General features: G+C 41.5%; 1 protein-coding gene and 1 long non-coding RNA gene across 2 annotated transcripts; one reads left to right on the forward strand and one right to left on the reverse strand.

Annotated features, from left to right (window-relative positions):
- The first annotated feature begins 85 nt into the window (after positions 1-85).
- LOC146678601 (transcriptional repressor CTCF-like) lies at positions 86-6,095 on the forward strand. The gene is made up of 13 exons (XM_085401349.1): positions 86-239; positions 2,203-2,448; positions 2,546-2,728; positions 2,828-3,197; positions 3,289-3,459; positions 3,657-3,790; positions 3,872-3,992; positions 4,076-4,225; positions 4,417-4,577; positions 4,667-4,849; positions 4,946-5,084; positions 5,302-5,448; positions 5,586-6,095. Exons 2-13 carry the CDS (start codon positions 2,224-2,226, stop codon positions 5,840-5,842), a joined length of 2,241 nt encoding a protein of 746 aa, XP_085257475.1. The 5' UTR covers positions 86-239; positions 2,203-2,223; the 3' UTR covers positions 5,843-6,095.
- Positions 6,096-7,382: 1,287 nt separating this feature from the next.
- On the reverse strand, positions 7,383-13,731 carry LOC146678602 (uncharacterized). Its single transcript, XR_014910379.1, has 2 exons — positions 13,381-13,731; positions 7,383-8,657 (listed from the first exon to the last, which is right to left on the reverse strand). It is a non-coding gene; the product is annotated as an uncharacterized LOC146678602 (long non-coding RNA).
- Positions 13,732-14,592: the final 861 nt, after the last annotated feature.

Genomic DNA, 14,592 nt, shown 5'->3' on the forward strand with positions numbered 1-14,592 from the left:
GGCGCCCATCACCCACAGCAACATCCCGATCCCTCCTCTTTACTCCCCGGGCACCTAGTTGCGCAGGCGCAGTGGCTCTTATGGGCCGCCATTTTGTATGTTAGGCCCACTCTTCCAAAGCGGGAGAAAATTATTAGCCCGGCGCGGAGCACTTACGGCCGTCCGCTGCAGGACTGAAAGGAGCTACTGTAGGCGCTGAGCTTCCAAGTGAACATAACGAGGAAAGGAAGAAACCAGGAGTAAGTAGAGCTTTTACTTTGCCTCCAAACGCGGAAACGTTTTTGTAGGAGCCGTCGCCGGCCTCTAGGTGTCACGGTCGGGCTTACCGGCCAGGCGGCTGGCGGGGGGTGTTTGTCTCCCTCTATCGTTATCTAAAATGCACTAAATCCGTCTATAAAATGTAACTCCCTGTTTCAGTTGAGCATTTTGTTGGTTTTTGACCGATATTTCGATGTATGTGCACAGGGATGGCTGTATTTATCGGTGTTCCTGTTTTAAGTTTGTTCAGGCCTGACGTCCATCTTATCGTGCCCTTTGTTTCCTGTTTTCAGACGTACTCGCGCCTCCCGAGTTAACCAACTAACACGAGACAGTATTTAAGTAGTTTTATTTCGCTTATTAAACTATACATCATCTGTTGGACGATGTCCTGTGAATTGATAAAAACAGAACGGAGGAGAACGGATTTTTAGATTAAAAAAAATCACACACAAGCGAACAAATGCTTCCTGAAGCATCGGACTAAATGTGATTTCTGTTACTGGCTCACAGTCATAACCTATCAGCGTTCAGCCAAACCAGATAACCACTGGAAGGCAGGAATGAAGACTCTTTTAAACATTTGCATCGCAGTTATTAAAAACGGTTACGGTTTCTGCATCGTCCACCAGAGTTTCACTCTGGCTCGGGTGCTAGTTTACATGACCCGGACTCCTCGAACTCTGGCTTGTGCGGGGTGTCATTGCGTAATGGCTGTACGTGCTTAGTGTAAAGAGTCTAAATATGATAGTTTTTAGTACTCTGGTGAGTCTTAACATCTGTGGTCTCTACTGGGCCCAAGTCCAGGAGATGAGACTTTTATTGGTCCCTTGTATACTTTTACTGACTCACAAAAAGCAAAGCTAAATCCCGGGAGCTTAATCTGTAAAACTATAGCATAATTTATTAAGCGATTTGTTTTACATTATAAATAAAACTGTTAAATAAATCTAGTGTATTGTTTAAATCTTGCACATTTAAACCTGTGGCGAACTTAAAGTTAATCTGAATAGAGACAACTTTCATTGTAGCCTCTTAATTGTGCTTTGTAAAACAACCCATCTGATCAGTTGAAGAGGAGAACTTTTCTTCACGTTTAAACTATCTGAACAGGTACTTTATTTGAAACCCTTTAACTAAAAACAAGGTTTCTTGTCATCACACACAACTGCAGCTAGCTGGCCTTCTCCACATATGGTGACCAGTAAATGAAAAATGTTAAAATACTTTGTGCAAAATGCATTGAGCGCTGTTTGGTATGTATGTTCAGATGAGAAAGCACAAAATAAATGAAAACAGAGAACATGTTGGGTTGAGGCATTAAATAAACTCTAGTTACTAGTTGGTGGCCCTGGTGAAAATGGGGCATCGCTCATCCCTAGCAGAGGTGGGCTTTGTTTGTTTTATTTTGTGTTTTGTTTTAAAAAGTAAAAAAAAACAGCATGCTGCTCATCTGACATCAACTCCAAGTAAAAGACAAGGGAAACGGAGTTTGGTGTATAAGCCCCAAAAAACCCAAAACAAACTGTGGACAGTTTTACACACTAAACTGTTTTTTTTTTTCTAAAGTTGCCAGTTTAAATGGGTGTAATTGATATCCTGGAAATGGAAAAGTTTTGTATTCTGCTGGCAGCACTTTTTGTCATACTGCACATTCAGGAAAAGGAAAACCAAACACTGGGAATGTTTTCAGTGCACAGGCAAATATTGATACAAGGATTATTTTTTTTTAAATTGTTTGTTCAGTTAATCTAGGTGCTTTCATCATCTGGTCTAAACATGTCTGGATTTACTGAAAGCCATCCCGTTGTTTCAGTTTAGCCAGAGGGCAAAGGAAGGGGGGGATCAAATAAAAAAATAAATAAAGCACTTTTTGGTTACAAACAATTCTCCATCACACCAGTCTTTCCTTTTGCTAAAGATATTCACGTTCTTTCTGTTTAGCGCATTTGTTGGCTCATTGCCATGGAGGCCGAGGTTGTTTCCATGGAGTCCGCTCAGGTGACGGATGGAAAGGTCCTGCCAGAGGGTGGAGAGGCCTTGACGCAGGGTGAAGTCGCTGGTAACATGGAGATGATGGTGATGGATGCTCTAGACCCAACTCTTCTACAAATGAAGACAGAGGTGTTGGAGGGAGGTGGCACAATGACAGTTTCAGGTGGAGATGAGGGCCAGATCATCACGCTTCAGGTTTGTGAAGAGCACGGTTTAAACTTTTTAGCCAGATTATATATGTCAGGTCTTTTATTTTTGCCATCAAACGATAAAGTCCAGTCTCTCTTCACAGGTGGTGAACATGGAGGAGCAAGCAGGTGCAGCATTAGGTCTGGGTCAGCTTCAGCTCGTGCAGGTACCTGTCACAACTACAACTGTAGACGGGCTCCAGGCTACTTATGTTGAGACGTCAGCGGCTAACAAGGATGCAGAGCCAGTTATTTGTCACACTCTTCCTTTACCTGAGGGCTTCCAGGTGAGAAATGACTTGAGGCTACCCGGTGCTTTTGATTGTCTTTGATTTTCAGTGAAGTCTTTGTTCCAGTAGGATTCATTTGTCATATTCCTACACTAGGTAGTTAAAGTGGGCGCAAATGGTGAAGTGGAGACTGTAGAGCAGGAGGAGCTCCAGGCAGCCCACGAGGAGCTCCAAGGGACAAGGGTGGAGGAGGAGGAGGAAGAGCCAGCAGAGGTGGAGACCTCTGTGCCCCCGCAAGATGACCCAGAGTGGACAAAGGACCCTGACTACCAGCCCATTACTGCTGTCCGTAAAGCAAAGAAGGGAAAGAAGAGTCGCCTGCGCTATGCAGAAGGCGATCGTGACATGGATGTTTCTGTGTACGACTTTGAGGAAGAGCAGCAGGAGGGACTGCTGTCAGAGGTTAATGCTGAGAAGGTTGTGGGCAACATGAAGCCCCCGAAACCCACAAAGATCAAGAAAAAAGGTTAGACTTTGATCAAGTTACACGAAAACTTTCAAGAGATTTTTTTTTTCTTCTTCTTTCCCAGTGCTAAATTGAACATCTCTGTGTCCAGGTGTTAAGAAGACTTTCCAGTGTGAGCTGTGCAGCTACACCTGCCCACGGCGCTCTAACCTGGACCGACACATGAAGAGCCACACAGATGAGAGGCCGCATAAATGTCACTTGTGCGGGAGAGCGTTCAGAACAGTCACACTGCTGAGAAACCACCTCAACACACACACAGGTATTTGGAGAAAATACAGAAACGGAAACAATTTGCTGGATGGACTTGGTGAGCGAGGAAGTAAATTTTCAGAGTGTTTACTTATTATTACTGCAAAAGTTAGTGGGCATTTATCTCCTTTTCATCCAGTGTTGTATTTCAGATTTCAGCTACACCAGCAGTTAATATACAGTTCTGATTTTCTTCTTCGTTTAAAGGCACTCGGCCACATAAATGCACAGATTGCGACATGGCGTTTGTGACCAGCGGTGAGTTAGTGCGTCATCGTCGCTACAAGCACACACACGAGAAGCCTTTTAAGTGCTCCATGTGCGACTATTCCAGTGTCGAGGTGAGTTATATTAGTTATTTAATTGGGCATCAACCTGGTCTCTATACCATGGAATAAAGGCTAATGTGTCTCTTTTCCCAGGTGAGCAAGTTGAAAAGGCACATCCGCTCTCACACAGGGGAGCGACCCTTCCAGTGCAGTCTTTGCAGCTATGCCAGCAGAGACACTTATAAGCTGAAGAGACACATGAGGACACACTCTGGTAAAATCCTTAGATTTTCAGTCAAAGTGTGTTTTAGCTCCAGTTTTTTAGGAGAGTAGCTGACTCGTCTTCTTCTGTTGCAGGTGAGAAGCCATACGAGTGCTACATCTGCCATGCTCGTTTCACACAAAGCGGCACCATGAAGATGCACATCCTGCAGAAACACACAGAGAATGTGGCAAAGTTTCACTGCCCACACTGTGATACCGTCATTGCACGTAAAAGTGATCTTGGTGAGTGATTTGAGACTATTTCTACTTCAAACTGTATGCAGAAGGACAGTTAAAGGAACGTAAACATGTTGCTCTCAGTTAGTGGATTGCCCTGTGTTGTGAAACAGAATATTTCAGGGAGTCTTTATCTCTATAACAAGGCAATATGACATTTATCTGACTGGATTTTTATGCCTTTGTCTCCATCTTAGGTGTTCACCTGAGAAAACAGCATTCATTTATTGAGACGGGGAAGAAATGTCGTTACTGCGATGCTGTGTTTCATGAGCGCTATGCTCTCATTCAGCACCAGAAGACTCACAAGAATGAGAAGCGTTTCAGATGTGACCAGTGTGACTACTGCTGCAGACAGGTCAGTGTTGGGCTGGAATACGTTATGCTCCTGCTGTTTATTTTACTGCTAAACAAACGTTAAATGTCTTTTGTTCTGTTACCCAACAGGAACGCCACATGATAATGCACAAGCGCACGCACACAGGGGAGAAGCCATTCGCCTGCAGCCAGTGTGACAAAACTTTCCGTCAGAAGCAGCTCCTGGACATGCACTTCAAGCGTTACCACGATCCTAACTTCATCCCCACTGCCTTCGTCTGCAACAAATGTAGCAAGACATTCACTCGCAGGGTAGGACTGACCCTTGAGATCATAGTGCACACATGAGAGGGTTGTTTGTGTGCGTATGTCACAGAGGTGTGACGGTTCTGTGTTTTTGCTCCACAGAACACGATGCTACGTCATGCTGACAGCTGTACAGGTGATGCTTCTTTAGAAGAAAACGGAACTCCACCACCCAAAAAGGGACGACGTGGCAGGAAGAGGAAGATGCAGTCCAGGAGGGATGATGATGACGACGACACAGGTCTCGTACACAAGTGCTTGAAAAGCTGATATACAAATAATCAAAGTGTCTTAAGTAAATATTTAGGAGCCTGTCAAAGAGGTTTGGGTGCTACATTAAATTGTTGCAGATCTTGATTTTTTAAGGCTGTGCAAGAAAATGTGATTAAGTCTAACAAGTTATTGTTTCCCCCCTTTTTAAAAAAAAAAAAAAAATATATATATATATATATATATAGAGGGCGAGCTTGATGAGGTAGAGGAGGAAGAGGATTTGCTGACTGAGATGGAGGTGGAGCAGGCCTCGCCTGTTGTCCCTATCCCAGCCCCAGTGGAGCCACCAGTCAAGAGGAAGCGTGGGCGCCCCCCAAAGAGCAAACCAGACAGTAAGTGTTTAATTGGTGACCGTTTTTGATGTCATTTAACTCGTAGTGTGTAGTGTTGGATTTTTCACATATAACAAACTATATGTACCAATTTGAAAAGGTGTGTCTTTAGTCTGACCTGAAATTGTCCTAAACAGCGGCTGCTATCATCCGTGTGGAGGACGAGGCCACCGGAGAGGTCGACGACATCATTGTGAAGAAGGAGGTCGGAGCCGACCAAGACGATGATGACAATGAGGCTGCACAGGAGGTGGTGGTGGGTGGAGGGAAGTCGACCATCCAGATGGAGGAGCTGACCCAGGGAGAGGGTGCTACGCAGGCGGGGCAGCTGTCTGAAGCCCCTCCGAACGGGGAACTGACTCCTGAGATGATCCTCAGCATGATGGACCGGTGATGGGTGTGAGGGTCAACCCTGTTTTTAAAAAGGAAAAACAAAACCCATCCCTTTTATTAAGTCTGCAGTTTAATTCTTGGCATTTAGGATAACAAAAGTCCTGCACAGACAAAAACATCACTGTTGTAATTTAAGATTTGCTTTTTAAATCATGTATTGATACGTGACTCGGATGAGTGTTTTGTTTTGTTTTTTTTTTTGTTTTTTTTTTTCTCATGTTTGTTTGTTTTTTGGTTTTTTAAGTAATGATTTACCAACCAACAACTCATGGCAGTTAATTTTGGAGTGGCTGTAGTTCACGGGAGTATCTTACCCTTTTTGTTTGCTTGTTTTTGGGGGGGTTTCCCCTCTTGTCAAAAATCACAATTCGGTTCATTTCAAGATGATGAGATAGCCTCATCTCATCCAATTGTATTCTGGATACATTTCCGACCTCAAAATCTGCAAAGGCATCCTAATCGTTCTTTAAGTTTAGTTTTTGTTTTGTACATAGTGCACATGGTGTTAAAATCCAGATCATATTTATCAGTGAAGCGTTGGTAAATAGGAAAGTGCTGTCTAGTAAAACTGCAGAGGAAAATTGTCTTCTGGGGTTTCACTTAAGAGCAGCGTGATGCCAAAAACATGTAAATTAAGCCCAGAGCTGAAAGTCTTTTGAAAAAATTGATTGCGGAAATAAATTTTAAATAAAGGGGACTTTTGATACTGCTGCTAGTCACAGCCACTTCAAGATAATTTTTTTTTGAAAAGAGAGTATTTTGAATTGTATTTCTCTTTTTCTGTGGTTAGTAAATCCCTTTTTAAGCATATTCTAGTTTTTAAAGCTTAATAGACTGCTTCTCTCATGCTCCTTGCTACTGTTACACCTGTAGATGATGTGTATGTACTAAACATTGATGAGTTGATGAAAAGATGGTTGTTTTCGCTCTCTCGTGTAGCCATTCCACTTTGAGTTGTTGTTTCCCTTTTGTACCATTGGCGATGCAAAGCTACGTAGCAGCTTGAATGACCTTTTAATAACTGTGTGGCAGATGAGAACAAATCTACAACTGCACAACCAATAAATGAGACTAGTAGACACGAGACTTTAGGTTTCTGCAGCTGCAATAACTGTTTTTAAAAGTCTGGTTTGGCTGAGTAATTAACATGTTAGTGGCGCACTCATGGCAAAACGTTTGCTTGAATAATTGTTTATTAAAATTGGCTAAGAAACAGAGCGATAAAACAGAAATGTCGGTTTATTTTGCTTGCAAATATATTTTATTAAATGGAAACATTGATATTAAATTTTTTTTAAAAATCTTTATTTGTATGTCCTAAAGAATATTTGGGAAACGGGCTCTGGTGGGCTGGTAGTAGATGTCATTAACATAAACTGTATATAAAAGGTGGTCGTAAATGAAAGGTAAAACCAGTCCAGATGTGTTAAACCCCCATTCTTTCTCTTGGCCAGCAGAGGGTGCAAAACTGATTACACTTGTTTGAGCTCAGTAAACAGTTTCCTGCTGAGTTTATCATCTCAGTTGCTAGTTTTGAGTCGTAATCAACACAATATGATGATCGTTTTGTAAACTGGTCCCAGTTCAAGTCAAAAAGGATAAACGACCTTGAGATTGGTTAGATATACCACTTCGCTTATGTTTGGACTTGATGACGCAAATTCAAAACCTTCCGATTACAAGACGAACTCCCAACTCTTGAGCTAAGATCGCCCCTGGGGATATCATATTCGGGCTTCACTTTCCCTTCCAATCAGGCAAAGTGATCTCATTTGTTTATCACTCTCTATTGGCATATTCACGTGAAGTGGATTACGCTGGAAACATCTGACCAGTCACAAACATACTGGCAGCAGAGTGATATTTTTTTGTAGTATTATATTTATTTATTTTTTTTGGTTTTTAAATATGTTTTTAAAAGAAGAAAGGAAACTCCAGTATTAGGAAAAATTTGAAGTTGCTCACATAATCCAGTGTGTGAATGTGTGTGTGAATGGGTGGATGACAGGTTGTGTAAAGCGCTTTGGGGTCCTTAGGGACTAGAAAAGCGCTATACAAATACAGGCCATTTACCATAATCCAGGCTAAAGGAAATAGTCAGCTGTGTGTGTGTGTTTGCATTTTAAGTCCTTTGGTCAGTAAAACTGAAGTTAACCCTTTTTGAAGCTAGGAAGGAAAGGAAAAAACAAAACAAAAACATCATGCAAGTTAACAAGGCTCATCTGTATCACTAGAAGAACGTGATGGGTTATAGTTTTTTATTTCTTTGACTGCCAGTCCTGGTGCAGTTTAATGACCTGAGAGTAATGTAATATATAAATAAGAACTTAAATGCTGTTTACCTGTAAATTTGTCACATGGTCGACAGAGGTCTGAGGCATTTCCCAGGAATGATGGTACTTTCCAGAGAAGTGAAGTCAGCAGCATAAGTTACCATGGCGATGTACTGCAGTAAGAAGTCTTTGTCTTGGTAATAATTAAAACCCACAGCTAAACTCAAAGTTACCTGGGCATGCCCAAATCTTGCTTCTTAGTTCACCAGTGGAAATGCTCAACATCAGACCTCAAAAGGGATCTCCCTGACTGCTGGACGACATCACTGCACTGTGGCTGCATCCATCTTTTACAAAGTCTAAAGGTGTCCAAACACAAACACAGCTGTGCCTAAAGATACGACTCACTGCTGCACCTTTCTCTCTGTTCCTTCTACTTGCTGTCTTCCTCAGCCGGATACAGGTAATGTAGTCAAAACCTGGCAAAGCTCAGCGTGCTCTCACAGACTAAGGCAGGAACTCAGAACAGCCACATCAAAGCATCTAAAAGCACAGAGACAAGATAGATCCATTACATTAAATATTGGGCCTCTGTTTGACACAAGCGCCTCTCCCTTAAAGCCAGCTTCTTCTAACTGGCTGTCCCACACAAACACAAGGTTGGAACAGCAGGTGGGTGGAGCTATTATATCCCTGAGATTGCGTATTTGACATACAGAGCTAAGAAATGATGGTTTCAAATAGAGCATTTAGATTATTTGTGCACACATGACCTATTTATTAGAAATTTTGCCCATGTTTAATATGAACATTCACCACTATAACAGCACATATAGCTGGCTTTTGTGTATAAATGTGAGAGATGATACAATTGATAACATTTCACATTATAAATGAGTCATAATTTGGACATTATTCTAGCATAACTGATTTACTAAAATACTCTTTTTACAAATAAACTGCTGAAGATTTGTGACCCAGAGTGTATCTCTTAAATTTGAAGCTGTGGATTTTAATTACTATAAAGTCATTAAGATTTTACGTCCATGCTCACACACTCACTCATGGTTTTCTTACACTAATTGGGATCTTTGTGGGATCAGTCTGATCAGCCTCCAATAATAAAATTCTCAACTCCGTTTAATCTTTGGCTTCAGCGAACGTGCAGCAGCAGCAGGATCCAAAATTAATGACCACTTCCATTGCATGTGACTTGTCCCGTGAATTTTTATCATGTGAGAAAGGCACGCTGGGGCCGATTATAAATGCTTTTCACTGCCACTGCTGCCATTTTAATTTACCACATGCCTGATTGAACTAAAATAATCTCATTTTTGTATGTGCACCAACAAAAGGAGTAAACATCTGCAGGGTATTTTAATGCATTACTTTAAAAAGTAGATTTTTTTGTCCTGTTAGTTAGCAGACTCAGCAGCCTCACTTAATGCTTTTGGGTGATACTATCCATGGAGTACTGACATTCACACGTGGCACCCATCTTATTCAAACTGGATGTTTAGTGTCTGCTTTTCTTTTTACTATCGAAGCGTTAGCTCACTAAGGCCTTCAGAAAGGGCTGTGGATGTCTGAGTCTCCATCCATCTATTTTCTTCCCCTTATTTGGGGCCAGGTTGCGGGAACAGCAGCCTAAGCAAAGAAGCCAGGACCTTTTGTCTCCCCAGCCACTCCTCCAGCTTATCCGGTGAATACTAAGGCATTCCCAGGCCAGCAGAGAGGCATAATCTCTGCCCAGGGTTCCATGTCCCAACAGTTAGCCTCGATAGCTGGGCATTGGACCATCAGGGCCTCTGCCCTTGACCACCACCCGGCATACATTGCACCTGCAGGAGATGGCCCGACATGAGTCCAGGCCCATGTTTCCTGTTTGAACCCCATGGAATAAGGCCCAGCCACCCTCCCTCTCCAGGCCTGGCTCCAGGGTGAGGCCATGAGAATCCTGTTCAAGGGAGGGTAAACTAAACCTTGATTTCTTCCCCTTGGTTTGGGTCTTGTGAATTGCTCTTCATCTGTCCCATCAACAAGGACAAATTTGCCTTGGGATGCCCTACCAGGGGACAAAAGCCACACACAAACTCCTCCATCATGGTAAGGTAGCCATTCATGGAGGGGTGTTTATGAGTCTGAGAAATAAAACTGTTTGAAATACATCTCCCTGCTGTGGAGAAGACAGTTTAAACTGGTTCAGGACTGGCCACCCTAGCAATTTTCAAACAGGTGGTGGTATATAAATGGAGGTATATAAATACAAGGCCATCAGCCAAAATGCGTACGTCAAACAATAAAGTTGTTCCTTAGTCTAAAAGCGAGACGGAAGTTTTAACCGCTCCTCTCTGAACATTTTAGAAGAAGGTGAAGTTGTGCCAGAAACCTCAGCCCCCACACTTCACCAAGGGATCTACAAGCAGTTGTTGGCGTCAAAGTCTGGCACAGATTGGGCTTCCATGGGAGTCGTGCCATGAAACAAATCTCCAAAAAGAACTTTAGAGCTAAACTAGTTTGTTAAATCTGTAGGCAAACGCTTGATGCCTGATCCAGACCAAAGACAGTTTTCCAGGATAAAAACCTCAGCCATGAAGCGTGGGGATGCTAAAGCTATACACCTCATCAAAAGAGTGGTTGATGACAATTTAAGCCAATCTGTTTTAAAGTTAAGGTGGTCACCTCAGTCACCTCACAGCAAGAAGGTCCTAGGTTCAAATCCAGTGGCCTGCTGGAGTCTTGCTGTGCAAAACAGCGCAAAAACATGCACGTTAGGTTGAATAGTGATTCTAAACTGGCTGCAGGCCCTGCAATCGACCGGGATCTGTCCAGAGGGTGGATGGATCAGCTTACATGTCTGAAATAGTGTAGTGTCACACTTTTCACTCACTCTCATATGAAAAGCGTATCACAAACTATAAATGTCACACCAAATGAGAGACACTTTGTTTTTAACTTTAGCTAATACCTGAGTTAACACACAGCAGCAATCAGCCAATCAGCAGATGAACTGTCTTGTTAAATTATCAACGAAGAACACTAACTTGCTGATTAACTTACATTTGACTGTTTTCATGTCAGAAATTAAAAACCAAGCAACATTCTTATCTGCCTAATCATACTCATCCTGTTAGTTATAGTGCTGGCATACTCTGGCCTTCAGGTGCAAGTGTCACTGGCCATACACTGCACCTGAGTCTCTTTCTGGCTGTTGTCTGAGGTTTAAAAAGGTGGTTTGCTGCCTATCTTTGACTTTCTTTTATAAGTTATAGACACCCTTTCCCTTAAATCTCTCACTAGGGGTTCTTCATTTCCATCCTTGCTTACAAAAAAAAGTTGAAAAACATAATCACAGGGCCTCTTTGTGTCTCAACAGCCAGAAGGTGGAAGCTGAGGGGGTTTTGGCTACTAAAATAATATAAAAGCCTTTATTATTTATTCCAAACTGCCTGTGACTTCCTGGACCTGGATTTTTAAAATTTCGTTTTTTAATGCCTGTTTTTGGTTGTAATTTTTCCATTTAGCGTTTTCCTGTTTTTCTTCCCCTCTTTGAGCACCAGTGGTTTGTTATGGAAGCTTGTTTCTGCCACAGAAAAAAACAACCAACCAAACATTTGTTGGCATCCAAAAGTCACTTTTTTGTGTTTCTGAGAATTAACTTCTCAGAACTTTGAGTTATTAAGTTGAAAATTTGGGATAATAATTGCAAATTTTGAGTTGTGAATGGCATTTATTTATTTATTTATTTTTTGGTTGGCAAAAACAAGCTTTCATTGTGTGTGCAACACCGAAGGTCCTCCTGTTTTATTGGGTTATTCCATCTCAATTCATAAGATTTCCCACCTGACCATTTCAGATTTGCCTGAAGAAAGGAACAAAAAGAACTGCAGGTAAAAAACAAACAAACAAACAAAAAAAAAAAAAACATAATAAAATAAAAAAGTGCATTTCTTAATAAGAATTATACAAAATTGCAGGTCCTTACTGTCATCAGTTTTCTCAAAATAAAATATTTGAAGGGATGAAGGCAGGGGTGTTTTAAGAAATGCTTCTAGCATGATTATTATTATTATTATTTTTTAATTAAACTACCCAGACAAACACTTGAGCTCAGTCACTTACCAAAAAAATCTGGTGTTATTCCTCATTTTCCCAGTATGACTTAAAAAAAAATGTCTACAGTATGTTTGTCATCATTTACAACACATACAGTGTGTTTTGTAATGGCACCCAGCACACAGCCTCTCTTCTTGACCAGAAAAAAACTTCCTGCTGGGCTTTGAGGTAATGGTAACTGAATTAAAGCATGCTGCTCTGCCTCTGAAACAATCTTTGCCTGCCCTGTATGAGCATTTTAAAAATTCATATAGGGAAAATTCGAGAGAACATAACAAGAAAGTTAAAATATTTGGTACATAGTGGCATACCTGGGGAATACTGTACGGCAGTTGTATGAAAATGCGCTCTGACGAGCTGTAACTAAAATATCAGGCCCCTGCATGCAAAACTGTGGTTTCTACGGGCCTCCAACTTGGCTGTCAGAGATAAGACATCCAAATATTTGCAGGCATCCATCATTCTGTGTTAACCAGAGCTGACATGTACTCAGTCACATTCATTCCTTCATTTTTAAAAAAATGTTTTTTTGTTTGATCAAACTATAGACAGTAGGAACCTGAAATTTTGCATAGTTCCCAGTAGGAAGTGCATCTTTCTTTGGAATTTCTTTCATGTAGCTCTGGGATGATCAGGTGGGAAGAATTAGATGAAATAACATGGGATGACTTTCCTTTTTTTTTTAAACAAACAAACAAACAAACATATTGCAACAAACAAACACATCTTTTTTTTTTTATGGGGAGGAAGGCATTTTGGACCGTGTGTGATATTATATACATAAAATATTAACTTTATACGTGTATATTTTAAGGGGAAACCGTTTTTAAGAGCATTTGGTGTTGCTGAAGGAGAAGCTGTTCCTACATTTTATCACAGGCATGTTAAAACATGAGCCGTGAATGCAGCACATCTGTAAACATCTTACCCAACCATGCTAACCATCCGCGTCCTGCTGCTAAGGCTAAAGGGACACTTTTTTAAAGCTTTTAATAACCTCGTGTTTTCTGTGATGGGAGGACTTAACTAAACTTAACTAATTTAAACTAGCTCTAAACTGTACAATCAGATGTGTCTGCTTGTCTTTTCTTGCGTTTATAATGAACTACAGTTGTGTTGCGCTGTTTAGTTGCGGCGTTATTTAACGTACGGGGATCTTCGCGGCGGCTCTCCCGGTTGTGCCAGCTGCAACGTTTTGTTGTGGAAGTTTGGAGGAAAAAGTGCCACATGCTTTCCCCCACCTCCTCCTCCTCCTCCTCCCACTCCTCCTCGCCTCGGTCAAACTTAGACAAACGGTTCTCGGAGTTCCTGCACCTGATAGATTTAACGGCCCAATGAGAGGCTTCACCGAGCCGCCACCCCCGGCTTACGGCCACGGCTGAAGGAGAAGTCGGTACTTCCCTCAGTGCTCTCCTTCCAAAACGTCATATCTGTTTTTTTCCGATGGGTTCACGGTGGCGTCGCCAGCGCAGCACAAGCAGCAACGGAGAAAACAGTGACAGACAGAGGGACATCCTTGTTGCCACAGCAACTAACAGAACCGCGATTCCCGGTCTGGGGAACATTTCAAAATAAAAGCAGAATAAACGCAGGATTTTAACTATTTCTGCGTTTTCATGTGCCCAGTAAGCGACGTTGTTTTGTTTGGTTGTGTGAGTCTTAAAATGCGACTAAGTGCTCAAAATACGTGTTTGTGGAGACTGGTCTATAAATATAAATATCTGATATAACAGAAATGGAGGCATCTTCCTGCTATAGCTGGTCATTTTGATAAGCAAATTATTAAAAGAAAACAAAACAAAAACTTTGGCACAAGTTTTATTATAAGGAGGAAAAAAGTCAGTTGAGAAAGACTTTGATATATACTGTATGCAACAGATTTCTGCTTGTTTGTTTTGAGGATGTTATGAGAAGTCAAATCAGGAAATTGTTGTATTGTCCTGTCTAAAAACAGATTAATGTCTGTTTACCTTTTGAAATGGCAAGTTGCCATAATTTGATAAGTTAAATATGGAGATGAGGCATATTTAAGGAAGGTGGAAATAAACAAGTATTTACAGATTGAAAAAGTGGAGGTGTGGCTACAGACAGAATGAAGGTTTAAGGACAAATTGATGTCTGTTGTACAATGGGCCATTAGAACAAACTGACTCTTTCAGTCTTCTTTTTTCAGCTTTTCTCTTTAGGGGCCACGGCCACCAGATAATGTCCTCACATGTCCCCCTTCATTACATCCACCAATCTTCTCTGTGGTCTTCCTATTTTCCTCCTGCCTGCGGCTCGATATTCAGGATCCTTTATCCAGTATATCCACTTTCCCTACTCTGAACATGTTCAAACCATCTAAGCCTAACCTTTCTAA

Source organism: Rhamphochromis longiceps, linkage group LG1, assembly GCF_057381845.1.
Source record: "Rhamphochromis longiceps isolate RC_006_pf linkage group LG1, R_longiceps_female_GT1.1, whole genome shotgun sequence".
Classification (NCBI taxonomy): Eukaryota; Metazoa; Chordata; class Actinopteri; order Cichliformes; family Cichlidae; genus Rhamphochromis; species Rhamphochromis longiceps.